This window comes from Bidens hawaiensis, unplaced genomic scaffold (genome assembly GCF_021521415.1).
Source record: "Bidens hawaiensis isolate Kalapana, Puna unplaced genomic scaffold, B.hawaiensis_p1.1 tig00052372_1, whole genome shotgun sequence".
NCBI lineage: Eukaryota > Viridiplantae > Streptophyta > Magnoliopsida > Asterales > Asteraceae > Bidens > Bidens hawaiensis.
This window is the reverse complement of record NW_027499414.1, coordinates 84,595-111,688: the sequence shown is the minus strand read 5'-3', so window position 1 is coordinate 111,688 and position 27,094 is coordinate 84,595. Positions and strand designations below refer to the sequence as shown.

Below are 27,094 nucleotides of genomic sequence, written 5' to 3'. Positions count from 1 at the left end.
CTCCACTAATTTGTTTCTTTCCTTTTCTTTTTTTATTTTCTCACTCATCGTGACCCCTACAAAGAATTGGTGGAAATGAGCATAGCCAAGACATCATTTCCCACAAGACAAAATACTATATTTTCTGGAATAGTTTTTCATCAAACCATCCCAATTTTATTTCATTTCTTTATAGTATCCCTTTTATTTCTTTCTTTCACTATTCAGTCCTGATTTGTAAGAGCACTTGAACTTTAAACGCCTCCTTTGTATTTATCATAACTCATGAATATCATCATCACAACTTTCACCCATGTTTGTGGCCGTTTGTTAAATATATAAAAAACTAAATAAAAATACAAACTACTTTCTTTGACACGATCGGATCTTATGCACAATATGTTCGTCTTTTCTTTTTATCAGCGAACAATGTGTTGAACATCATAATATGTTGAATTTTTCTCTCTTGAGTCCTTTAATTATCATAACGCAAAAGAACTAAAACACAGTGAAACATCCATGAACAACATCATGAACTAAATCACAATATGTTGCTTAGTTATCTTTATTGAATCTAGCAAACAATATGTTGAACATTATGAACTAAAACACAAAATGTTAAACATCATGATCAACTAAAACACAATATGTTGATTTTCCCTCTTAAGCCCTCCTTTGATCATCAAAACACAAAAGAAGTAAAACACACCAGTAACAACATCAATAACTAAAACACAATATTGTTGAGAATCAATCACGAATTAAAACACACTATGGTATGCTCTTATTATCTTCATCTAAAGTATCAACCGTCTTGAGTAGTCATTTCACAAGAATCATTCTTTGTAATAAACACAAAATATTTCATGTAGATCTTGAGTGTAACATTTTCTCTTTATACCATGTGTCTAACAATGAACTAAAATGCACTCTAATTTATCAAACTAAAACACGTTAATTCATTAGAATATAACATTGTAATGAACAAAAACACTTTAATTAATTCATTGAGCTAAAACAACGTTCTCAAAATGTTATCAACTATAACGTTGTAGTATTCACTACGACTTGATACAATTATCTTGTTGAACTATAACACACAACCGACTTTATATGATTATGACAATATTTACGACACTTGTATATATTTACAACAACTGAATATAAAATCTCCCATACCATTGTAATTACTACAAGATAACTAGCCTAGCATGCATAACAGAAAAATTAAAATACGCCAAATCTCATATCATCAACTTCATTAAAGAATAAAGACGATGAATTGAAATCTTGAATTTTGAAACCTCTCCAAGAATTCATGCATTTACTTGTTGTCGTCAATTATAAAGGGAAAACAAATTGTCGACTTGTTTTATGACCTCTCTAATATTGTCGACTTCTTTCTTTGATTGCCTTGCATTTTCTTTTCTTCAGCATCCTACTTATCACTTATTGCATGAGTTAGGTATGCAACAATATTGGGCGCAAAATGTGTTCCGGGGTAAACTTAACTCTTAACTCTTATCCGTATCTACTCTGAGTCTCTGACAAGTATAAAAAGTTGTCACGTTAGACTCGCTAAACAATATTTGGCAAATTGTGTTTCAAAATAACACAACTTTTACCCATATAAAAAGCCAACAAATTTTACTTGTTACTCGACCAACCTGTTTGGTTGAGATATGTCTATTAGACCGACATGACTGCAATAGAGGTTGGAGAAATTCTCACTTGTGGTCCTTCGATTTTACCAAGCCGACAAACGATTCCAACTTAACTCATCTCAACATCTTAACAGGTAGATGTGTATCGAATCCAAACACCTACACATATGTAAAGTTCTTACCCGTATAAGAGACCGACATTTTTTACTTGTTACTTGACCAACCTATTTGACTTAGATATTTTAGTTAGACCACCATCGATGCAATAGAGGTTGCAAGTGGAGAAACTTGCACCTACCGTCATCCAGTTCTACCATGTCAAGTGACGAGATCTAGGTCCTAGGTTGGTTATAAGATCAAGAATTCAAGATCTATACTTTCATGATCTACAAGACCCGATCTAACATTCTATATCTTTCCAACAAATTCTAAGCTCGTTAAAGACACCTTATTAACGAAACGTATCATGAATGTGAACGGAGCTAGAATCCGAACTTGTAGATGTTGTTTGATACCGGTCCTCTCACTTTTCCTTGATGTAATGAACGGATTTGAACATTGTTGTCTTCGTATATTGAATCCAGGGCGAAACCAAACACTCGTTTAAGTGAGGTGAGAGCTTGTATGTGTTTTCCAATGTGTAAATGTGGTAATTTTTCCTCCATATATTTAATGCTTTGTTATATAAACCATGGGTTTTTCCAAAGCCCACCCTCAAGCCCGTTTATCATAGACCCTTGATTATTCAACTTAAGCCCATCTACACCCATATTGATATTTTAAATACCGGAGGTTACAAGTCTATCCTTCTAACAAAAAGTTCCGTCTTCGAAACCTGATGTTTCCCTTCCTAAGTGACATATTTGATATTCTTTTACTTTGAATTTCTGCTTTACATAGCCATACCATATTTCTATCCAAAATTAGGTACATTTCATTCCTTGACTCGCAATCCAACACCTTGCATTAACAATTTGATGTTTTTCACAAAGTATACACCATTGCATTAACAATTTAAAAAACAAGTGTGACTTTTATCCTTCACTAAGGATGGATAGTGAATCTATTCACTTGTAAGCTTTATTATTATACTAGTTTTTATCTCTCGTGTTACGTGGTTGTTTTATATTATTCGTGTCTAATATTTATATATACGTTTTGGATTTTAATTTTATATATTGTAGAGAAGTTATATACTTAGGATTTGGTTATGAAATGGTTTCACAAATAAATGAGATGTTATAACATGTTTTAAAAACTATATAGGTTTGACGAGACTCATGACCCGCTTAATTTTTAACTTAATTTTCTTAATTATAAATAACATCTTTTTGTTAAAAAAATCATATATTAATTTTTAGTATATCCCTATTGTATATGATTTTCATATCAAATATTTGGTGAGATTAATTTTAATTTAATGAGATGTTATAACCCGTTTAAGGATTATCTGGGTTTTGTGAGACTCATACCCGTGAATTCGGGTTAAATGCATAAGAAACCTTTATTTACAAATAATGCAATCTGATGGCTTGAAAAAATGTAGGGAGCAACCAGAGAGCTTTTAAATGTTTCGTTTATATATATTTAAGATTATATAGATATAACCTATATAAAATGTACGTGTGGTTATAAGGACTAATGAATTGTTTGAACTAGGATTTATCCCAAAAATCGTGTTAATTAGACTGATAATCTGAAAACATGGCATTATGGATGCTTAAATATGATAATCTTGTTAGCCATATTCTTAAGAGCTATATTTATCATTTATTTAATAATATTATCTAATTCCATCCTCATGAGTGAAGGAATAAGACGTATTGTTATATTGTTATAATGCCATTGCCAATGGACAAAAATTTAATTCCCATGAAGAAGAAAAGAAGCTTCCACTTATAAACAAAAATGTCCCTTTTATTCCATAAAAAACATAATATTGCATCAACTCATATTGCTTTTATATTATTATTTTCTTAAAAAGATTATAGCAATCATTCTATCTTGTTATGTCTAACTATGATTCGTAAGAAAACAATATTGTATCAAGTCATGGAGTCGTGTTATTTCCTTCGGTGATTTATTTCCTTAGAATCTTTGTTGAGTAGTGTGTAATGTGTATGTATGATTAATGTTTATTTTATGTAGGCCGGAGTAATGATCACCATACTACGCATAGCACTAGTACACTACACCAACATATGAGACACAAAACAAAAACCCAAAAATCTAGTGACTACATCTACCACAGTTGCTCGGACGGTTGGTCCAACAATCTTGGGCGTCTTGTCCTCAATCTTATAACCGTCCGAGCAATCTTGGGCGTCTTGTCCTCAATCTTAAGCTGTGTGTTTACGAACATTATGTTTTGGTAAGTTTTATCTTCTTAGTCTTTTTCTTCAGATTTTGAGCTCTGTAAAAAGTGTGGTTTAACCTTTATATATAATCCATAAAGTTTTCATTAAAATGGGAATTTTTTTTTGTATATTGAAAAGCATGCTTGATCTATTCAATTTCTATCTTGCTTTAGCTCTTTTAAAGAACAAGTTAAAATGATTCAAACAAACAAGCTAGAGGAACAAGATGGAGAATCGAAACAAATAAGATTGACAATTGGTCAAGTTGAGATCGATAAAAAGATACGGAAATTGAAAAATGTATTGAATTTAGAAAGCATACCTTACGACAAAAAGAGAAAACTAAGCTGACAAATCACATTTGAAATCAAATAAGATGAATGGGGTAATCGAGCGAAATCAAAGATTTGACCTAATACCATGCCTATTTGTGAGAAGTAGGGACTTTTTTTGTTTATTTTCATATAGTCAAACAAATTACATGTGTGTATGTATATACGAACGAACGACTAACTAATAAAGACAGTCAAATACAACAGACAACTATATGTATCAAACAAAGACCTAATCTTATCAACGTGGTACGGAAGATTCCTCATCCGTAATGCACTCACTAATGCTCAAGGATGACCATCCGGATCAAAGAACACCCGTCTCAACATCTTAAGACAATAACCAAGCAACAAATAGTCAAACTCGATCGAAAGGTGGTTTTGAGAATACGGGTTGGGCCTTCTCTGGCGCACATAGATACTTATCATTGACTAATTACACATATATTAAGATTACAAAAAAGTGATGATAGTGGGTAACAATATTTAACAAAATGATAAATAAAACTATAAAAATATACCTTTAACTTATCTTTAGACACGTGTAAAGATAGTAGATGGGTGATGGGTGAATGGCTGGCTATATATGTTATCTAAGAATGTTGAAAGGATAGCCATGACCATGGCCATGAATCAAACCCTTAGCCTGACAGCCTCATGGAATTTGTGGCCAACTTAGCACCCCCGTGAACCATTTGGGTCCCATTTGCACTCTTTGGCGAATACCCGCAATCCCGCTACATACCAACAAAATAATATAATTATTAAAGTTGGAAATGACTAAAAAATACAACTAAGTTTACCTTTCTAATTATTTGTTGCTAGTATTATTTTTTATTTATTTAAAAGATAAAACCAAGTTTCACAAATACAAGCTAGATTTACCCTATCTTAAACCTAGCAGGCACGTCTTCGAGAATGATAAAAAAAATTTAGGCTTTGTGTGAGATAAATTCCGGGCCTCCTCCTTATAATAATATAAACTCATCAATTATATATCAAAAAATCATGATACGAATACAATTATAATAAATAAACAAAACAAAAGTAGTGTAACAAAATGGTGGAACGTAAACGAATCTTGAGGCTCTCCTAGCGTTTTGGGAAGCTAAGCTATCGATCAAGTCTTCTATTTCATTTTCATTAGATATCATTGCCAATCCATTAAGTCTATCTTGGAACCTTGTCGATCGTAAATAAGACTTTTAACAACTTCAATCATTAAAAAGCAAATCAAACACCCCCCCACCCCCACCCAAAAAAAACAACTCTAGAGCAAACTCAAAACTCATGAGATTCATATAAATTCAGCATCAAATAAAAAAGTAACATGTTTAAACAAAAAAAAAACTTAAATATTATTATACAAGCTCCTATTAAACCAACACAAAACATTTTCCCTCAATTAAGTTAATAATAATAATAATAAAAACTTTACAGAAATAATCGGTTTCAATTTGGAAGAAAAGAGTCTGGATGAAACAATCCAGAAATTTCATCATCAAACTACCTATAAACTAAAAAACTCATTTTATTTCTAGAATTAAGAAGAAATTAAAAATAAAATCATACTTTTGTGTCAAGCATAACCTATTCGATTTTGCAAGCATATAAAATTATAAATCATACCTTCTACTAAAACAATACCTAAAATCCAGATTCAATTTTTCAAGCATAAAATTAGGTCAAACTCATCGACTAATGATGCTAGACTGTCGCAATCTAGTAAAAAACAATTAATATCAGTTCCTAATCACCTTAGCAAGCTAGGGTAAGTATGGTGTCGAACACAAGGAGTATGTGGTCAATATAATCGTGTAACTAATTTCTAATATTATGAAGTAATGAGTTTTAGTGCTAATCACACAAGCAATTAAGTTGGTTTTAATACTGATTAATCAATTTCACAAATTCAAGCAATTAACAAAGATGAATCATCCCCGGGGTTCAAGAATGTAATTTAACAGTTTCTCATTCAATCTAACCGATTAATTATCACAGACTGACTAAAGACTGATTAACGAGTTACTTAGGCACCAACAATCGCTAACACACGACACTGGTTATCAAACGGTATCTGCCAGTGTGACTCAACTAAGGGCAATTGTGTGCTTTGTGTATTCAATTTAGTTAAATCAACCCTATGAGCAATTACTATAGCAACCGACAAACTAATCGTTCTGATCAACTTAAACCTAAACCGATTGAATGCACAGCAATACTAAATATCAATACTCATAGATCAATCAACGATAATTACAAATTGTATGTTCTTAGTTACATTAAAAACCGAATAAAATACAAACTTTACATCTCGGGAATGAATCGGAGAGATTAGCCAAGCCTCGACATCATGGAATCTTCAATTATGATGATTTGGAGCATGAATAGGGTCTCGGTATGAACTGGAATGATGGAATCGCCTTCTCTCAGCTCTGGAAACTGCCTGGAAATGGTTACTGAATGATAAGGTCGACATAACTTTCCCGTCTTCGTAACCCATCGCGATACGCGATGGGTCTTCAGGCATGCCCATCGCGTATCGTGATGGGCCTTCTCAACAGAATTTTTATATTATGTTCTCGTTTCACGTGTTGAACGTCCCGGGTCTTCATCTCGTGCCTCAACAGGTCCAAATTAAGCACTTTAACGTCTGTGACCTGAAATACAATAAACACATATGAAGTATCAAAGTTCCCACAATAAACAATTAAAACTAGTAAATAAATGAACTAAAGTATATACAAATTAATCAACCATTAACTAATCATACATTAGATTCACGTAGCCTGCTTAGATCGCTTGGCCCTTACATTTTATTTCTAGGATTAAGAAGAAATTAAAAGTAAAATCATACTTTTGTGTCAAGCATAACATATTCGCTTTTGCAAGCATATAAATTTAGAAATCATACCTTCTACTAAAACAATACCTAAGATCTAGATTCAATTTTTCAAGCATAAAATTAGGTCAAACTCATCAACTAATCATACATTAGATTCACGTAGCCTGCTTAGATCACTTGGCCCTTGCATGATATCCTATTCTCCAATTGATGATCGAATTCCCGATTTCCCGGTAGTGTAGTTTTCACGTGTTTTTTTTTTTGGGTTGCTTATCTATTAAAACAACAAACTAAAACCTTTTGAGCCCCTTAAAAATTTGGGCCTCGTGTCACTGCACGGCACAAGAACCGCCCTGAAACTTAACATCTTAGTAAAGATGTTAATTTCGAACCGAATCATATATATGTATACTTGATGTTGATTGTTTTATGTATCAAATAAAAATAGTCGAATAAAGTAGTCATAAAGAAAATAGGGTTAAAAGGCTGTTTATAATATATTGAACTGAGAGTGATATAGGTGAACCTGATTTTGGCAAACTGAGTATTAGACAGTCAAAACAAACTCGGGTTGTAATTGGGCAATTAAGAAAACATTAGTTTGAAAGACTGTTTGGTAGCACCTTAATGATTTCATTAAGATAATACCTTTGAATCAGTTATAGGTAAAGTGTGTTTGGTTTATTAAAAAGACACGTATTAATGGTTCATGTGGAATTAATGGGTAAATTTCATAAATATATTGAATGATTTGTATGTTATATCATAATGATTCAGTATAAGATTTTCAAACAAGTCCAAGTGTATTTAGCTGATTTGAGTATATTAAAATTAATCTGTTACATGAACTACTCAGTTATTTTAGCTATTTATTATTAAAATTATGTAATCCTACTAAAAATCATGTAATAAAATATAGTTTTTTAACAAGGGACACACACATATTCACTGCCAGTTTAGTTTGGAGTTATACTGGTTTCTGCATGACTCACATAATGAATCCAAGTCTCGTGAACTTCTTTCCCCTATAAATAAATAAATTCAATTTACTCTTTCTTCACCAGAAGATCGAATTAATCACACAATTTCCAACATGTGTTCATGGGGTTTTTCATTCATTCTGCTTGTCGGCTTATGTTTCTTCATCAATATCACTGATGTCTCCGGTGCAAGACACCACCACTCTGCCGCCATTCTAACCGGAACTGTGTACTGTGACACTTGCTTCCCTCAACAAGTACCCAAGTCCACCATCTCAGGTTTGGATATATCTTCTACTTTATCTTAGACCTCTTTAGTGTATTCCTCTCAAATTTTTATTATTTTTTGGTTTAACCATTGTTAACCAAGTTTATAATCTATTAGATATATCAATTAGTTAATTATTATTCTGTCATTTGTTTGTATATATGCTAGAATAATTATTAAAATATTATAGTTTTATAGCTCTATCATTGTCTTTTTGCTACTAAGAGTTATTATTCGACAATATTATTTGTTTCTTTAAATCATACGTGTGGGATTCAGTATATATAAAATTAAAATCTACTGAACGTGTAAATAATTTTTTAACTAAAGCATATTAGTAAAGTAGTGATTAAAGTAGTAATTCATCTTTTGAAATAGAATAATTCTAATAAAAAAACGTAAAGAAGCTTAATAAATTACTTTAATTCAAAAACTATAAACCAATAATAATTATTTTAGCTTACTTACTCTTAATATTTATGCGTTTATCATGTTAGGAGGAGTTGTTTGTATTTTAGGTTAAAACTCAGTCTTATTAGTCTATCTCGAATTGTTTGTGTAGGGGCGACGGTGGCGGTGGAATGCGGCAAAGAAGGCGTAAACCCGAGATTCCACGAAGAAGTCAAGACGAACGACAAAGGCGAGTTCGAAGCTAAACTACCGGGTTACATCGGAAAAAACATAGACAAAGTTAAAGGATGTTCAGTTAAACTAATCAGCAGCAACAACCCATATTGCGCGGTGGCCGCCACCGCCACCTCGTCCGATATCCATTTCAAGTCAAAAAAAGCCGGAAGTCACATTTTCTCAGCTGGATTCTTCACTTTCAAACCACAACTATGCAACGAAAAAAATGCCATAAAACAAGACTTGCCACCATTACCCATAGGTGGAGGCATGCTTCCTCCACTACCCGTTCCAGTACCAGTACCCGATATACCCATTCCGCCAGTAGTCCCGCAGCTTCCACCGATCCCCGGAGTCCCACCACCACCCAATACACACCAAACACCATCAAAATCTACTCTCTCCGATCAAAAAACATTTGGGTTTCCGTTTCCGTTTCAACCGCCAACACTCCCGCCACTCCCCTTCACGCCAGCACCGCCATCATTGCTTCCGCCTGTCTTACCGACACCACCGCCAGCTTCGTTGTTTCCACCGCTGCCATTGCCACCAGTGCCAGCTTTGATTCCGTCACCACCGCCACCGCCACCACCAGCGTTCCCGATTCCTCTACCGCCACTGCCTTCGTTGCCTCCGATTCCCGGAGTCCCTCCCGGCCCGCCAACATCCCGGCCTTGACTTATATAATAATAATATTAGTGTTATTGTTGAATTATCTTTTGAAGCAAGTGTTTTACACTTATGTATTATGCTGTTTTTATTATATATCTATCATATGCTATGACACTTACTGGCATCTATGAATAAATGTTACATTGTAAAAAGTTGGTGGTATCATGATCATATATGATATATGTTATTTAGAGATTTTGAGACTATGCAAGTTTGCATTACATTTTTTTTAATGACAAACTGGCTATTTTTCCTAAACTCCTAAACACCTATATATACATAACACCACAGCCCAGGTTTGATCCTAGGCATCCACCAAAAGAGGGAATCCCTAGAATCAATCGTAACTCGAAATTAAAATGAATTACTGTTCTAACAAAGCACGGATGGCGCCAATGAAGAAACAAGGATCTACTCCCCACTGATGGGTCCTAGATCTAATGAGTCAACAATGTAGGATACGGTTAAGTGTCAACACGATATGAACCCAATTGCCTAAAGTCCAGTGACGAAGTCCTGCAAAACAGACACCGTGAGCTCGTTACGGGAAGGACAAGAGGGGGGTCTTCCCGTAACCACCCTCCGACGTGAGAATAAGTACAGTTCTGATGAAGATAATGCACTTAAGTAAATTGAGAGAGTACAGTGGGAGTGAATGAATACCTCATGATGATCGAGAGGGTATTTATAGCCGAAGGATGTAGGAAGGTGATTGGGCCAGCTGTCCTTTGAGAAGATGCTCTTATAACCGCCTGGACACGCGTCCTCATATGACGGGCTCAGTTTATACGTTGCATGTGCATGTATAACAACCTAGACACGTGTCCATTTGATATTGGTTAAGGGGTAATATTAACCATGTGTATTACCCGAAGGATCACTGATTAGCCGAAGGATCACGTATTGCCCAAGAAAGCATCTTGGCAAATCTTCTAGAAGACGATTGGTTATTGACAGCTGTCCCGAAGCATTACCTCGTGGTTATTTACGCGGAAGGGTATTCCTTCTTGCGGATGACTCTTGAGGGTGCTAGAATGCTTCCGCATGTGTTATGAGAGTGTTTCTTCCTCAAATGATTATGCAGATGGTTCATATGTCCCGCGGGTACCTTATGAAGGACTTCTGATTGACTCGCGGGTGTTCCTTAGGGGTATTTGGGTCTTTTTGGTACCCTACCTCTATAGTTGCTGAAATGATTTGTCGGAATTTCGTTGGTAAGAGTATTTATAGTGGAGGAGCTTTCAATACCGTCATTCATTAATTTTTCATAAAATAGGTGTAATGGTTTAACTAACAACTAGTGGTGCAAACGAGCCGAGCCGAGCTCGAGCTCGACCAGGCTCGAGCTCGGCTCGTTTAACTTATACGGAGCTCAAACTCGAGCTCGGCTCGTTTTAATCTTTATTAATTGTTTTTTATATATTTATAATTATATTTGTATATGTATTTTTCATTATAACTTTATATATAAAATAATGTATGATATTTAGTTTTTTTTTTCATAAAATTATATATATCAATTAATTATTAAATATATATGTATATATTAATATATATAATTATAAAAAATATATAAATGACAGACTCGTTTAAGCTCGCATGCCGGATCGAACTCGATAAGTGAAGCTCGGGCTCGTTTATTAAACGAGCTCTCTTTTAGGCTCGAGCTCGAGCTCGGGCTCGTTTAAGCTCGGCTCAATCGAGCCTCACGAGCCGATCTCGAGTAGCTCGCGAGCAGCTCGACTCGTTTGCACCTCTACTAACGACACAATTATTATTTAACTTTCTTTTAATATAAAAGTTAATAAGTGAATGTGATTGGTTGAAAAACTTATGACCCTACCTCCTGTTGCTTTCACCCCGCGCGTGCCGGTGCTCTTGGCGCCCTCGTTGCTGAGAAGTGTTGGGATGTTTAACATTTTGATTGGTGGTGTGGAGTTAAATTTAAAGCGCACTATATGACTCACTCTAAAGATGAGTCGCGAGAAATTTGTCAAAATAAAAGTGTGGAGATATCGCTTCATGTGCTTTTTTAGAAAGAAATACAATACGTTATATTACAAGTTACGAAAATTAAAATATATAGAACACAAAATTAACTAGTCAAGTTTCTATGGATGTTAACATGCATGAATTAAACTTGCTACCAAACGGATTATTTCCTTCCGGCTCAATTGATAACGACAAATCAAGAAGAGACACATTATGCTTCGTGCTAGCTAATTAAGTGTTTTTATTATTCTAGAGGCTATTTGAAGGTTTATTTGATTTCTAAAACAATTGATCATATGATTCTAATAATTTGTAGGTGGACGCTTCTATTCCATGGGTACTAATTCACATATATGTAAGACTTTTCTTTTTGTGAATCATAATACTTGAAAGTGTCATAATTATGTATATGACATATGGTTTAGGATTATTTACTTGAGAAAAGCGCGACTAAAATGAGGAAACCTATAGGCTATTCAACACAAAGGCTAAGGGTAATGGGGCGTCATCCAAGAGGCACGAACTATGCGGCAGCGGGCTATGGTCGCGCACACCACTACCACCCTCACGCGATCAGGGGCGTTAAGGCCTGGGGCGAGCGGACCACGGGCTAAACTAGCCGTTGGACATTGATTTGCTCAAAAAGAGCCGTTGGGCTTGAGTTCTAAAAAAAAGTTTTTTTTTAATTTTAATTACAAACCCTACCACTACCACTATAAATAACAACCTCATTTTATAAAAATAACACGCCAATCTCACTCTCTATCTCTCTACTATTATTTACAAAACCTCTATAAATTTCTCAAATTTATAACAATGCCGGGTTCGGGTAATTTCAACATCAACGACCCTCAATTTCAAGAAGGATTGAACTACTTTGATGACGAATTGTCTCAAGCTTTCATGTATTCTCAAAACGAGACTTTTTACAACTCCGAGATGTTACAATCCGAATATTCGGTCCCGAAGACACAACCGGAGCCGGAATCGGTGTCGGCTAAACCCGCAAAACGTCCCACAAAGGTACGGTGTGACAATCGTCAATTTCAGGTTAACTCCGTTAACGCAACTCCGTCAATTCAAACTTTAGATTTATTGAATCTATAACGCAAACTTCATTACATTTAAACTAGGGTTTAAATGACGCTTAACACTTACTACATGTGTAGTAGTCTTTCGGGATTTGCACCGAAACGCAAACGATTGATGAATAAATGAAACACACTAAAACACTAATGATGTGATAATTATGTGTTAGGATTATGTGTTATGTGATAATATTATTGTCATGTTAATTTAATGTGCAAGTTATGATAGAATGTTCTAGAAAAAGGAAATACTTAATGTTAACTTAAGGTGCAAGTTATGATAGAATGTTCTAGAAAAAGTAATACTTAGGAGTTGAGGGGCCAAGGTGTAACATATTAGTCTATAAATACATGATAAACCTAAACCCTAACTCCCATCCCTTTTCCCTAACCCCAAATCGGCCAGCCATCCCCTCTCCCCTCTCCTTGTGATCGATCAATATACACACACACACACTCAAGATCTTTCAAGTTTGATTGAAGATTAAGGTGCTAGGAAGGTATAAACAACTATTCTACGCATCCTCTATGTTTAATTGTTAGTTTTATTGGGTGTAATTGATATGCATGGATATTGTTTATGGAGTCTAGAGTGTTATGTGAATGCATGATAGTTCATAGATTGTTAAATTGTTGAGTTTGGATGCAAACAGTTTCTGGACAGATTGCGTTGTTGATGTTTGAATGACTGTAACGGGATGTTAAATTGGAATTTGATTGAGATAATTGATATTACAGTAAACTAGGTTGAGTCTAGTTTCTAAAGAATATAAATTTGTAATTTTTGGACGTGTGAAAGTTAACTTTTATGATTTTACAAAAACGTGGTGCAAAGCTGAATTGTTAGACCTGCTGTTAGGTTGTTTTGTAAATGTTATATCTCATAATCTACGAGGCCAATTGGGTTGGTTCCACTTCTGGAAGTTGACTTATTGAGTTAGGAACCTAACCCAAGTGGTCTTGCATTTATTAGATTTTTCGTTTAACGGGAATTGCAAATAACATTCTATTGCGCATGAATCTGACTGATATGAGTTTGCTGTAGTGTCTTGATCATTATGAGAAATCTATGTGGAATAAAAATAAAATAAAATATGTTCTGGAAACCTAAGACATGTATGCTTCAGTGATGATTTTTGGTGACTTAATTGAGATGTTATGATCGGTGAAATAGTACAATCTTTCAAGTAGAAATTCTGTCTCGATGAAATTAGCTGCTGATTGTTGTGAAATTGCATGAAATATGATAGTTGTTAATTGATTGTCATAAATTGACCAAGATGCCCTTGTGGGGAGTAATTGCTAATTAATTGTCGTATTTTGACTAAATTGCCCTTACGGGGAGTATTTGCTAGTGATGTACATTGTTTATACATGACACGAAAGTAATTGCTCACACACGTATTGTATCACAAGTGTACTTGTTTAAGTCACACACGATCCACAAAACGAAACACGACACATGTTATGTGCATAGGTATTATGTGCCGAGTCTAGAGACTCGTTAAACGTTCCGACACTTAGAAAATCTCTTTGTTAATTTAGAACGCTAAAGAGAGTTCTACGACGCGCATCACTTGGTGATCTAATTTGGGAAATTCTTCGCAAACAGTGAGTTTCACTTACCCCGCTCTTTGAACTGTTTTCAAACGTTTTTCACTTGGGGGAGATAACATACTCCGATAAACGCATTTTTCTGAGATAAACGCATATTTAAGATTTTGTTATAAATTATATATCACTTGTAAAGGCTAAGCGGCAAACGTAACATTTGAAGTCCCACACATCGGACCGGTTAATATTTGGAATAGCGAGTCACTGTTGAGTAGTACTACTGGGTTTGACAAACCCCACCCGACGCTAAGCTCAACTGGAGGTTGAGTGGGTGTAATTTTGGCTAACACTTACCATGGTCTGGAATGACCTGGTGACGGGCACTTGATAAACAGTCAGCTTCGGTCGCGAACCACTTAGCGATACTTGTTGTATAGATTAGCTACCTATCGATATATAATTTGACATAACACTATCTGGTAATGCAAAACACTTAAACGCCGTAACGTGGTTACGCAAAACGCTTAAACGCCGTAACGTGGTTACGCAAAACGCTTAAACGCCGTAACGTGGTTACGCAAAACGCTTAAACGCCGTAACGTGGTTACGCAAAACGCTTAAACGCCGTAACGTGGTTACGCAAGACACTTAACGTAAAACGCTGAACGCAAACGCTAAACGATTTATTTTTATATAACTTGTGAACTCACCAACCTCGTGTTGACCCTTTTAGTATGTTATTCTCAGGTAGCCGAGGCGGGCGCGCGGTCTAGGAACATGCATTGTTTGAATCATCTTTATTTATATGGTTTACGCTTCCGCACTTATTTGCATTTAAACGTTTTTATGGTTTGATTATAACTAATGATTCCGATCCTGTTAGTTCACACCCTCTGACGGTAAAACTCCGTTAGTGGATTTTGAGGGTGTGACATACGGGGAAGAAAACCGGAGAAGCGGGTGGTTCATCGGCACCGGTTGTGAGTAAGCGGAAGGTTACTCCGTGGTCTAAAGAAGAGAAACTCGCGTTAACAAATGGTTGGATTGAAATATCCCAAGATCGGAACGCGGTTAACTATTTTTCGAATTTTATTTTTTAATATATCTTTTTAGTTTTTGTATGCAATTATTACATTTTTTGTTATTTATTTTGTAGCTGACTTTCAAAGACGTTGAGTTTTTTGGGTCAAGGCTCGGGAATGTTTTTATAAGCAAGTGGGGAGTACGGATCGTACCAAAAATATGATATCGGGTCGGTGAACCGATATTCGTAAATTTGTAGGATTGTTTACCAACCTACAAACCGAAAAGCTAACCGAATGCGGCCGAGTGGGACCGATGATCTCTCGGCTTACCAGTTCACTTGTGATGAATGGAAACAATAGGTGTTTAGGAGGTATGGGTTGGTGAAGACGTTTGACGAGGGCTATTTGTGGGAGTTGTTAAGGAGTGCTCGAAATGGATGCAACAATGTGCGAAGGACTTTGGCGAATAGGCAAAACGCACGAAAACTAGTACGTCCGGCAAATATGTCTCATCGATTGGGTCGGAGAATCAAATTGACTTCGACCTAAACTTGTCCGAAGGTCATTTGAAAGACCAAGGTTGCAGCCCCCCCCCCCCCCCCGGGTAGGGAACGTGGGAAAAAAACTGGTTGGTTATGACGACTATAGAAAGAAAATTAAGGAATTGCCAAGTGACCTCTTCTCAATTGGTGAAGCTCGACGTACAAAAAACCGGTTCAAGAGTTTGACTTTTCTAACCAAAGACTATAGCCACCTACCGCCATCCGATCAAACGATATTGGAGGAACAAAAAGATCGTATTCAGAAAGAATTGGCGAAAAAAATAAAAATGCTATTTTTATGTATTTTTTTAGAGTTTGTTGCATTTTAAATTTATGTTTTTATTTTCCTTTCTATTTATGTTTCAATGAAATGTTTTAATTTAGTATCTTTGTGTGTAACAAAAAAAAATTCAATCAAGCCCCCAATCACCTAGACCACTTAACTCTATGGGGCTTGATCATGTGGTACATCAGCGCCTGCGTGTCGGATTTGTATTAGATCACTTGGGGTGAGATCAAGCCCCATTACCCTTAGCCTAAAAGCTTAAATTTTTTGCGTATATGACACAGCTCAAAAATTCTAACGTAATTCTAACCATAACATAATAATGACCCATATAAAAAAATTCTGCTTCTATCATCTGAAATCCTTTCTTATATTCTGAATAAGAAGGTAATGGTTCTCATTAAGGATGTGAATCAATAGTAAGCGGATGATAGAAAAAGAAAATGACAATTGACGGGAAGCTATGGGAATGATTGCTATGGTCGGCCTTGCACAATGACAATTTCACATCATTGATAGCTTATCAGGGAGACTGGTGGCTAACAAAAGCAATAGTTGAAAAGTATATTGACAACTAGACTTACATATGCAGAAGTGATTTACCAATCATTTGGTCGTATACTAGCTAATTTGGTTTATGAAATTCACAATCAAAATCATACTTTGGTCTTGTTTGTTCTAAGTTCCATTCAGTTAAATATTTGAGAACCATCAAATAGTTTCTATACGACTCTCAATAATTTAAGTTATCAATTCCAAAACCCCCTTACTATCATTAGTTAGGTTTCATAGTATTATTTTTGTATTGAGATATGTGTGTGCTATTATAAACTTTAAGTCACTGTATGATTATTAAATGTTGGGTAATTAAGTGATTATGGTTGAAATATTAGGTCGGCGTAATAACTATGGGTGTTTAAAGTCGGATAGTGGATTTCACTATTCGAATCCGAAATTTAGGATATCCGAAGTTTGGATATCTGACCGAATAGTGAAAGGATATGAAAAAATAGTTATTATAAAAATATTTTAAAAACTACTTTTAAAAATATTTTGGATATCCAAAATATCAAAAAATATTATCAGAAGTATCCGAAATATTCGAAAATGTTCTAAAATATCCGATAATTATCCAAAATATCCAAAAAGTTATTCGAAATATCGAAAAATTATCCATAATTTATAAATAATATTTATTATTTAATAACTAAAAAATATTTCAGATAGATCCGAACTATCCGAAAAAATTTCAAAATCACTATCCGAATCCTTATCCGAATATTCAGATATTTGAATTTTCAGATAATTCAGATTTTCGAATATTTCGGATAATTCAGATTTTTTTGAACACTCTTAATAATAATCGTTATAAATAGTTGTCATCAAATACCCACCATTTTTATTTGTATATAGGATGTTATATAATCGGTGTTAATACCAAGATCATTTTGATCAATTCAATACATCTAATTAGGCTTACTTATCTATTTTTGTGTTCATTTATAATCATTACAACTATCTTGAATATCACACATGTGATTAGACCAAACTCGCGAAACCAACACATAAATCCCCTCAATTTCAATACCCTGTGTCCAACAAATTGGTATCAGAGCACCATCAAAGGAAGTTTTGGGATACATGCGGCACATTCAACAACACCATCATATGACTCGTTGTCTTTATCGTGACATGGAGAAGCAAGATAAAATAAACAAGACAACAAGACATGGCACAAAGAATTTGTTGCTACCACAGGGAACGAGGCTTCATGCTCACCTAGTCACCTCTTATAAGTTGAAGCCTAAAAGGAACGTGACGAAGCAATAAGATTAGTCATAGTCAGGGTTATGGATATTTTCAGTTTGGACATTTATGTCATGTTTCGCTTTGTCTAGCTAGTCTAAATATGAGTACTAATTTATGAATCACTCGGTATTAGCGACTTTAGCACGACACATGTTATGAAGGATTAACCTTGAATATTAATAAAGTTAAGGGTTTATTATATTATATTTTACTTAACTGAATTGTAGTAGGCTTAGAAAAGATATTTCTTGAAGAGCAAGTTAAATGAGTCTATATATAGGGTCTAGATTATTAGTTTTGAGAGAGAGTTAAGAGAGAGTTGAGAGAGAGCCAAGGAGTCTCATCTCCATGTTCGTTTGATAAGTTCGTGAAGTTCGTTTGTTAAGCTCGTTTGATTATATGAAAAGAGTCGCGGGTTGTTACCCCAATATCGCGTGATTGTTTTATAAGTTCGTTTGATTCGATTGTTTGATCTGTCTGGGCCAACAATTGGTATCAGATCTTAGGCTTGTTGTTTGTAAAAGTTTGTGGGTTTCCTGTTTCAAGAGTTTGGAAGAATCGTTGTTTGAAGATAATTCAGTTGAGGTTTCTTGCAAAGAAGTAACATATTAATTCCTTGGAAACCAAGATTCATATAAAAGGGTTTGGTGCATCGGATTTGTTTTCAAGACTTCCGCAAAAAAAAAGGAAGTAGTTCATTGTCCTTTTTCTTTTTATTAATTTTTTTGAGCATTGAAAATAGAACAACTCTACTGCCTTACGTGGAAACAATTGGTTTTGTCATGTTGTGATTGTTTGAGCAGCAAATTATTATTTATTGTGATTGTTTTGATCAAATTGAACTTTCAACTTGGGTTTTCTTTTTTGCTGATGCGTGAAGGAGTTGCCGACAAAAGTTGTTGAATACTTAAAATCGTCACTGATCGCGTTTGGATTGTGTTATGGCGGGTGATAAAGAAGCAGGAAGCTCAGGAACAGTGAAAGAATCGATAGGTAGTTTTATTTTGCAAGCACCGAAGTTAACTTCGACCAACTACACGTCATGGTCGGTTATGGTGAACTTTATTTTAGGTGTGAATGGTTTACATGATGCTATTGATAAGGAAAAGGGGAATGGAATTGAAGAAAGAAAGAAGTTTATGGCCTTGGGTGTTATCTTTCAAACCCTACCTGAAGACGTGATGCTTCAGATAGCCAAGTATTCAGAACCGAAAGATGTTTGGGAAGCGTTAAGAGTTCGTTATCTTGGTGCAAAAAGAACTCAGAAAGCTCGTGTTCAAATGCTAAGAACCGAGTTAGATGGATTGAAGATGGGGGAGACATAAAGTATTGATGATTATGCTGCGAAGTTGGGTGGAGTACAATCAAAGTACAAGAGCTTGGGAGCAGTACTTGAAGAAGAGGTTTTGGTAAGAAAGTTCTTGAACTCTATTCCCGATAAATATTTACCTGTTGTTTCTTCGATGGAGCTACTCGCAGACATCGAAACAATGACGTTTGAAGGCATATGAAGAAAGAAACAAGTTCAAGATTATGAATGGAAGTTCATCCCAAAGTCAGCTCATGTTCACCCAAACCGAAAAGAAAGTTGAAAACTACCGAGGACGTGGTAGAGGTCGTGGAAGATACAACGTACGAGGAAGAGGGAACCAAAGATGGAATGATGAGCGTAAGAATGATGAACGGGGTGAATATAAAAAAAAACCATGGAGAATGGGAAGATAGAAGGAAGTATGTAACGTGCTACAACTGTGATAAGATTGGGCACTACTCGAATGAATGTAAGGAACCAAGCAAAGGGAATGATGAAGTGAATTTGACAAAGAAAGAAGATGACGTTGATCCTTCTTTGTTCGTGGCAGTTGATTTAATAAAGAAAGTAAGTTTGAATGAAGAAAAGGGTTATCCATGGTGTGTTTGAAAAGGATGAAAAGAATGAAAGTACATGGTACTTAGACAATGGTGCAAGTCATCTTATGTCAGGAAAGAAAGAGTTTTTTACTACCTTCGATGAATAAGTTTCAGGTCAAGCGAAGTTTGGTGATGGATCCGAGATTGAAATCAAAGGTAAAGGTAATGTGACTGTGGTAAGTAAGACTGGTGAAAAGAAAACGTTTTGTGATGTTTTCTATATCCCTAAGTTGAAGACCAATCTTCTTAGCTTGGGAAAGTTGGATGAAGAAGGATGTAAGATTGAAATAGCCAATGGGATATTGAAGCTATATGATCAGAAAGAGAGATTGTTGATGAAGGTTCAGAGAAATCTGAATAAGACGTACAACATCAAGCTTCAGGTATGTTGTAATTCTAACAACTTTGAAGATGAAAAGAAAGAAAGTTATGATGTGAAATCGATTATGAAAGTAAAGGAAATTCGGTTTGGAACGATCCCGAATGATTTGTTTGGAGTTCGTGAGAGTATTGATTAAGAACGAGTTGATGGAGTTGATGAGAAGAAGCGATTCGAGAAAGAAAATGACAATGTGGTTTCAAATTTAAGTACTGAAGGAACGAATGTTAAGTTTGAAGAATCGGTGAAGCAAGTATGCTATAGTCAGTTGAAAAGGAGGAACAAATGCAAGAAGAAATACAATTCAAGATTAAGGGGGTGAATGAAGGATTAACCTTGAATATTAATAAAGTTAAGGGTTTATTATGTTATATTTTACTAAATTGAACTGTAGTAGGTTTAGGAAAAGTATTTCTTGAAGAGCAATTTAAGTAAGTCTATATATAGGGTTTAGATTATTAGTTTTGAGAGAGAGTTGAGAGAGAGTCAAGTAGTCTCATCTCCATGTTCGTTTGATAAGTTCGTGAAGTTCGTTTGTTAAGTCCGTTTGATTATATGAAAAGAGTCGCGGGTTGTTACCCCAATATCGCGTGATTGTTTGATAAGTTCGTTTGATTTGGTTGTTTGGGTCAACATGCTATACATTAATACGCCCCCGTCCATGTAAAAAGATATGTTGACAACGGACGTAAGCGTTTAATTATTTTTCTTTGAGTTTTAATTTAGTTCTCTTTTTACATGTAGTTTAATTATTTTTTTTTGCAATAAATAAGTATTATATTTATAATAACTATTACATAGCCAAATATAATAATTTGGTTCTCTTTTTACATGCAGTTTAATTATTTTTTTTTTGCAATAAATAAGTATTAAAAATATTTATTTACAATAGTTATTACATTTCCAAAAATAAACTTATGAAAATATATTTATGAGTAAAGTGTCATTTTCATCCTTATGGTTTGACAAATAATCCGAATTTAGTTCATAAAGTTTATTTTTTGCATATGGACCCTTCACGTTTTGAAGTTATTGCCAATTACATCCAAATCACTAACCTCGTTAAGTTTAATCGTTAAGTTAGGGGTAGACATGTCTTCTCACTATTTATTTATTATAATACTTATTCAGTGAACTGCCGTTTTGGTCCTTGTGGTTTGTCCAAATTTGCGGTTTTAGTCCAATAGTTTCAAATTTGCAATTTTCGTTCTTGTAGTTTCATTTCACTTGCAATTAAACCCGAATTTATTAACCTCGTTAAGTCAGGTCATTAACCCATTTGTGTGCCTCTCACGTGACGACCAATTTTGTTGTTTTTCTCCCCAAATAAATCTCAGTCCTAATTCGCAAGCCCCCTCACGTGAGGAGATGGGTGTATTTGGGGAAAAAGGAGAAAAGAAGAAACAAAACTGCCCATCACGTGAAGGACACACTGATGGGTTCAATGACCAGACTTAACGAGATTAGAGAATTCGGGTTTAATTGCAAGTGAAATGAAACCATAGGGAAGAAAATTACAAATTTGAATCTACTGGACTAAAACTGCAGATTTTGGCAAACCAGAGAGACGAAAATCGCAGTTCATCGAAATAAGTATTATAATAAAGAATTAGTGAAAAGACATGTCTAACCCTGATTTAACGATTAAATTTAACAAGGTTAGTGATTTGGATGTAATTGGCAAGAACTGGGAAACGTGGAGGGTCTATATGCAAAAAATAAACATTTTGAACTAAATTCGCATTATTTGTTAAACCAAAGGGACAAAAATGACACTTTACACTATATTTATATAAAACTTTTTATACTTTGAAATGATCTTAGGTTGTGTATAGACCTTCAGTTGACGAGAAATCCAACACCAACCAAACCACACACATTAATTGAACCCCCATACATTCTTGAATTAATTCAAAATAACAGTTTGTATGTACACCCAATCATCCGTCCAGCAACGCCGTCTTTAGTTGAATCACAAATCACCCAACTTGACAATTTCTATTTCATTTTCATAAATAATAAACCACTCGACTCAGTCTTCATTCTTCAACAACTCTCTCGCAATTCGCCGATCTCTCTCACAGGTCAAGATCCTTGAACATATCTTCTGTAATTATGTTCATTTTGGTCTTTTGTACTTGATTTGTAGTAATTGATTGCTTTTGTTTATGGGTTTTGTAATTTATGGATCATGGGTTAAAAAGTTTTCAGATTTAGTTGGATTGTTGGGAGGTTAAAGGGATCAAGAATCATTATGTGATAAACCTTCGAAAGTTTGAAACTTTGGGTGTTTCTTGGATTTAAACATCCTTAAAAAGAATTTGTTTTCATTGCTGGCTTTGTGTTGGTCAATGGTCAACCTTTATGTCATATGTTTAGTTCATGTTACTTTTAAGCTTTGAATTGCGTATTTGTGTCGATTTCCGATTAAATGCGTAGGATGCTCACATGGGATTTCAATTACTGTTCTTTTTTTCATCCCAATTTGCCCCTTTTGCTTTTGAATTCAGTAGTGTTTATGCATCTTTTTGCCATTGTATGATCATAATTCATAAATAGTAATCATGCTGCTTGCTATGTCTTCCCTATTTGTCAACAATCTGGACATAACCGAAGCCGATTTGAATATTTCGGCTATGAGAAAATCACTAAACCGACCCCTTGGTTTTTTGTTTGGTTCGGTTATGTCGGTTAATTCGATTTTATTTGGTAGATCAGTTTTCCTGCAAACACTTTATTTGAAGTTGTAAACTTGAAATAGTCAAATTTGTGCTGATTCTATAAGCTTTGACTCTATTGGGTTTAAATAATATGATATTGAGGAGCAGGTAAGTAGTTGATACAACAAAATTGGATTTCTTGTATAAAAGGGGAAGCTTTATTAACTAACCATAACCTAAAGCACTTCATTGTAACCAACTATCTGATTATTGATATTCGTTAACGTCGCAATAATCACTTTGTCTTATTATTTCTTCTACAGGAGTTAACTGAATAATTAAATTTGATCTTTTGATGACACTTGGAACTTGAAACTTGCAAGATGTTATCTTTGATGCTACAAAGATACCGAAAACATGGCTCGTAAAGCGGATTTAGTAATAATTGGAGTGTGTGTCGGTGTGGCGGTTGGTGTTTTTCTAGCAGTACTTGGATTCTTTGGCGTTAGATGGTACAAAAGGCGCGCACATCTTAGAAAGTGTGCAAATGATCACAGTGCATCAACTCTTCCTATACGCCAAAACGGTTTAGACACGAGTAACATTTTGAGTGAATCTTTTTCAAGCTCGGTGTCGGTTAAAGTTTCAACATATCCTGCAAAAACGCCACCTCTCTCTAAATGGAACCGACACAACAAAGAACCGTTAGTTTCAGCATCGGGATTACCAAGATACTCTTACAAGTATGAAATTTTACAAGCTTTAATCTTCTTTTGATATATATATATATTTGGGCTGTTATGACATTTATGCCCATTTCAGGGACATACAAAAAGCTACAAAAAATTTTACAACTATTTTGGGACAAGGGTCTTTTGGTCCAGTATACAAAGCAACAATGCCTGCTGGTGAAGTCGTTGCTGTGAAAGTTCTTGCTTCTGATTCCAAACAAGGGGAGACCGAATTTCAAACTGAGGTAATGTCACACTCGGTGTAATTTCTCAAATTACCTTTAGGCCCATTGGAATATGCCAAATCAGAATAGTTTAATTGCCATTAATTGACTTTTCTCATTATGTTGACTGATTAATGATTTTTAAGTGATTCATAATGTTCAGCGAATCAGAAAGTCCACATTGAAAAATATATTTAACAAAAAGACCTAGATAAAGTGCTTTAAAAAATAAATAATGTAGGAATTTAGCATATTTGAAAGGTGGTATGCGATGGCTTCTGGTTATGTTGCTCCTTCTGTCTCAATAGAAAAAAGAACCCAAGTCACATTACTTGTTTATTCATAAGGAGTGTTTGTGAATTGTGAGATAAATTTATGGCTTCTGGTTATGTGCTCCTTACTTAGATTCAAGAGTTTTCTCAGCTTAGCAAAAACTCAACCCTTTGCTTAGCTTGTAAAGAGTTTGTTCTTCCGGGATTGTATGTTCTCATGGAAACCTTAGCTTTACCTGGCTTGTATAGGCTCTTTATGTATGCAATTTGTGATTCATACTATAATGAAGTTAAACCTAAAAAAGATACTATAACTAAGAACTCCTTAAAGAATATCGCCTAAAAGTTTCGTAGAAGCTAAGCTTAGGTTAATAATAGTTACATGATTGAGTGGGTGGTAGTATAGATCTGTGTGTAATATACGATTTGTTCGTAAAGAAAATGTGTGTAATTATATTATATATACTTGGGTACAATTCAAGATAGTCTTGTTGCAGGTATCTCTTCTGGGAAGGTTGCACCACAGGAACTTGGTAAATCTAGTCGGGTATTGTGTAGATAAAGGACAACGCATGCTAATATATGAATACATGAGTAATGGAAGCTTGGCAAGTTTTCTATATAGTATGTGGTTCTTTTTGTTTTTATAAGTTCCACAATCGATATAGTATAAGGCTTATAATGCCCAAATATGGATAGAAATTAGATTCTTTATTCATATATTTACAATTTTTTATGTTCTGAAACCGCATGTAGATGAAGAAAAACGTGCATTGAATTGGCAAGAAAGACTTCAAATTGCCCTCGATATATCACATGGAATAGAGTACCTTCACGATGGGGTCCGACTTTTTTCTCCATTATTGTCCTGTTTTATGGTTTTACATGTTGAACAATGGGCGCTTATGTTACATGTATACATTTGCAGGCAGTTCCACCCGTTATACATCGAGACTTGAAGTCTGCAAATATATTGTTAGACCACTTAATAAGAGCCAAGGTAAAGGTTCTGTTCAACCCATTTGCTTGATTTTCTCATATTTTGCAATGTTGTGAAAAATGATGCGTATTTGACCTGAAAATACAATATTGATTAGGTTGCTGATTTTGGTCTATCGAAAGAAGAGGTTTTTGATGGTAGGAATTCAGGGCTTAAAGGTACATACGGGTACATTGATCCTGTATATATATCCACAAACAAGTTCACAATGAAAAGTGATATCTACAGTTTTGGGATCATATTGTTTGAGCTCATTACTGCCATTCATCCACAACAAAATCTCATTGATTATGTCAATCTAGTAAGTTATTACCATCCATCTCCAAATCATGTAATTGTTTTAGGTATAGGTGCCAAAATGAGCAGGTCAGACAGGTTAAAATAACCCGTCAAAATGAGTTCATCCCAAAACAAGTTATTAGTGCATTTTCTTGCATTTTGTTCTCAAAAGAATAATCTTTTTTTGCTAATAAAATGATTTTGGAAGTTGTAAGCATTTGAATATAGTCTCGACCCATTATCTGGCCCGTTCTGAATGTATGTAAATGATTTGTGGCCTCTAGATTTAGGATTTTTCTTTGTAAAATATTGTTTTAGACTTTTAGTTGAACCAAGTGTTCAGTTAATTTTTTGGTGGGAAGTTTGTTTATGTTTTGTTCATTTAATAAATGTACGAACGTGAATATACATTTTTCAATTTTTGGTCATTTAGTTAAACGAACATGTGCATATGTCCCGTTCGTTCATTTACGATTCTGAACGTTCGTTTACGTTTGTGAACATGTGTTTATGGTCATGAACATCCGTTTATGTTCATTCATTTTGCGTTTGTTTGTCTTCATTCAGTTACGTTCGTTCATATCTGTTCATTTTTGTTCATTCGTTTATGTTTGTTTATATATTTGCTCAAATTTATTTATCACTGGTTTTAATCTTAAATCAATTTGATTTCATATTTTAAAACTGTTAAGCCCAAATTTAAGTACAGTTCATTTTTAATATTTTAATGGTGCATTGTTGATCCATGGATTGATTGATACTACTGATATGTCGATGGTGCTTGTATTTGACTTGTTTTTTTTATCGTCTAATATTATTTAGACTTTAGTTTAGACTCAATGTACACATCTTTAATTTGTTTTTTTTTCCTCTTTAAAAATATAAAAGGCTGGAATGAGCTCAGATGGGATCGATGAAATACTTGACAATAAGCTTGCTGGCGAGTGCGATCCTGAAGATGTAAGAAGCTTGGCGCATATAGCACACAGATGCTTGCATAAAACACCAAGAAAACGACCGTCAATTGGGGAGGTTTCACAGGCTATAGCCAGGCTGCAACAGAAGCGGTTGGTTAGAGAAGATAGTACAATGTCGTTTGCAAGTGAAGAGTTTTCGGGTGTGGTTGGGTTAATAGAATTACAGCAAAATCAGTTGAAAAAGATGACAAGCATTGCTGAATCTTAAAAGGTTCAAATATGTTATTTATAATTGTATGCAGCCTCATGTTGCAGTAAATTTTGGTGGAAAGAATGAACTGCTTTGGGTCTGAGAATCTATTCTAACAACATAAGCTTAGAATTTTATGATATTATGAAATTTTGCTAAATTTTTGGGATGATACATGTGAAATATACCAATGTTTTATGTGACGTACGGTTGGCCATGAAAATGAAAAGAATATTTGAAAAATGCCTACAAAGTACAAACATAGCAATTCATCATGTTTAATTAGAATCAAAAGAGGTGTAAATGTGTATATTAAATCTAACTTGGTTTAAATGAAATCCAACTTGAGAGTAATGATTCAAGCTTTTTTACCATACATTTTGATAATTCAAATTGTTCTCTCTTGACCTTTAGTTATTTATATTGACAATTTAATCAGTAACATTAGGAT

General features: G+C 34.6%; 2 protein-coding genes across 2 annotated transcripts; both read left to right on the top strand.

Moving 5' to 3' along the window:
* Positions 1–8,135: 8,135 nt before the first annotated feature.
* LOC143599570 (uncharacterized) lies at positions 8,136–9,900 on the top strand. Its single transcript, XM_077077485.1, has 2 exons — positions 8,136–8,436; positions 8,988–9,900. Exons 1-2 carry the CDS (start codon positions 8,271–8,273, stop codon positions 9,728–9,730), a joined length of 909 nt encoding a protein of 302 aa, XP_076933600.1. The 5' UTR covers positions 8,136–8,270; the 3' UTR covers positions 9,731–9,900.
* A 12,329-nt stretch (positions 9,901–22,229) lies between these two features.
* On the top strand, positions 22,230–26,743 carry LOC143599573 (calcium/calmodulin-regulated receptor-like kinase 2). Its single transcript, XM_077077489.1, has 8 exons — positions 22,230–22,394; positions 23,294–23,713; positions 23,793–23,946; positions 24,695–24,821; positions 24,954–25,039; positions 25,126–25,197; positions 25,295–25,498; positions 26,365–26,743. Exons 2-8 carry the CDS (start codon positions 23,388–23,390, stop codon positions 26,659–26,661), a joined length of 1,266 nt encoding a protein of 421 aa, XP_076933604.1. The 5' UTR covers positions 22,230–22,394; positions 23,294–23,387; the 3' UTR covers positions 26,662–26,743.
* The last annotated feature ends 351 nt before the right edge of the window (positions 26,744–27,094 follow it).

What these genes read in the sequence shown, in the direction of transcription:
- LOC143599570 (XM_077077485.1), top strand. Translation starts at nt 8,271, where the DNA reads ATGTGTTCATGGGGTTTTTCATTCATTCTGCTTGTCGGCTTATGTTTC. An exon ending in ACCCAAGTCCACCATCTCAG is followed by an intron (nt 8,437 to 8,987) that starts GTTTGGATATAT and finishes TTGTTTGTGTAG; the next exon opens with GGGCGACGGTGGCGGTGGAA.
- LOC143599573 (XM_077077489.1), top strand. Translation starts at nt 23,388, where the DNA reads ATGGCTCGTAAAGCGGATTTAGTAATAATTGGAGTGTGTGTCGGTGTG. An exon ending in TTACCAAGATACTCTTACAA is followed by an intron (nt 23,714 to 23,792) that starts GTATGAAATTTT and finishes TGCCCATTTCAG; the next exon opens with GGACATACAAAAAGCTACAA. An exon ending in TAGAGTACCTTCACGATGGG is followed by an intron (nt 25,040 to 25,125) that starts GTCCGACTTTTT and finishes ATACATTTGCAG; the next exon opens with GCAGTTCCACCCGTTATACA.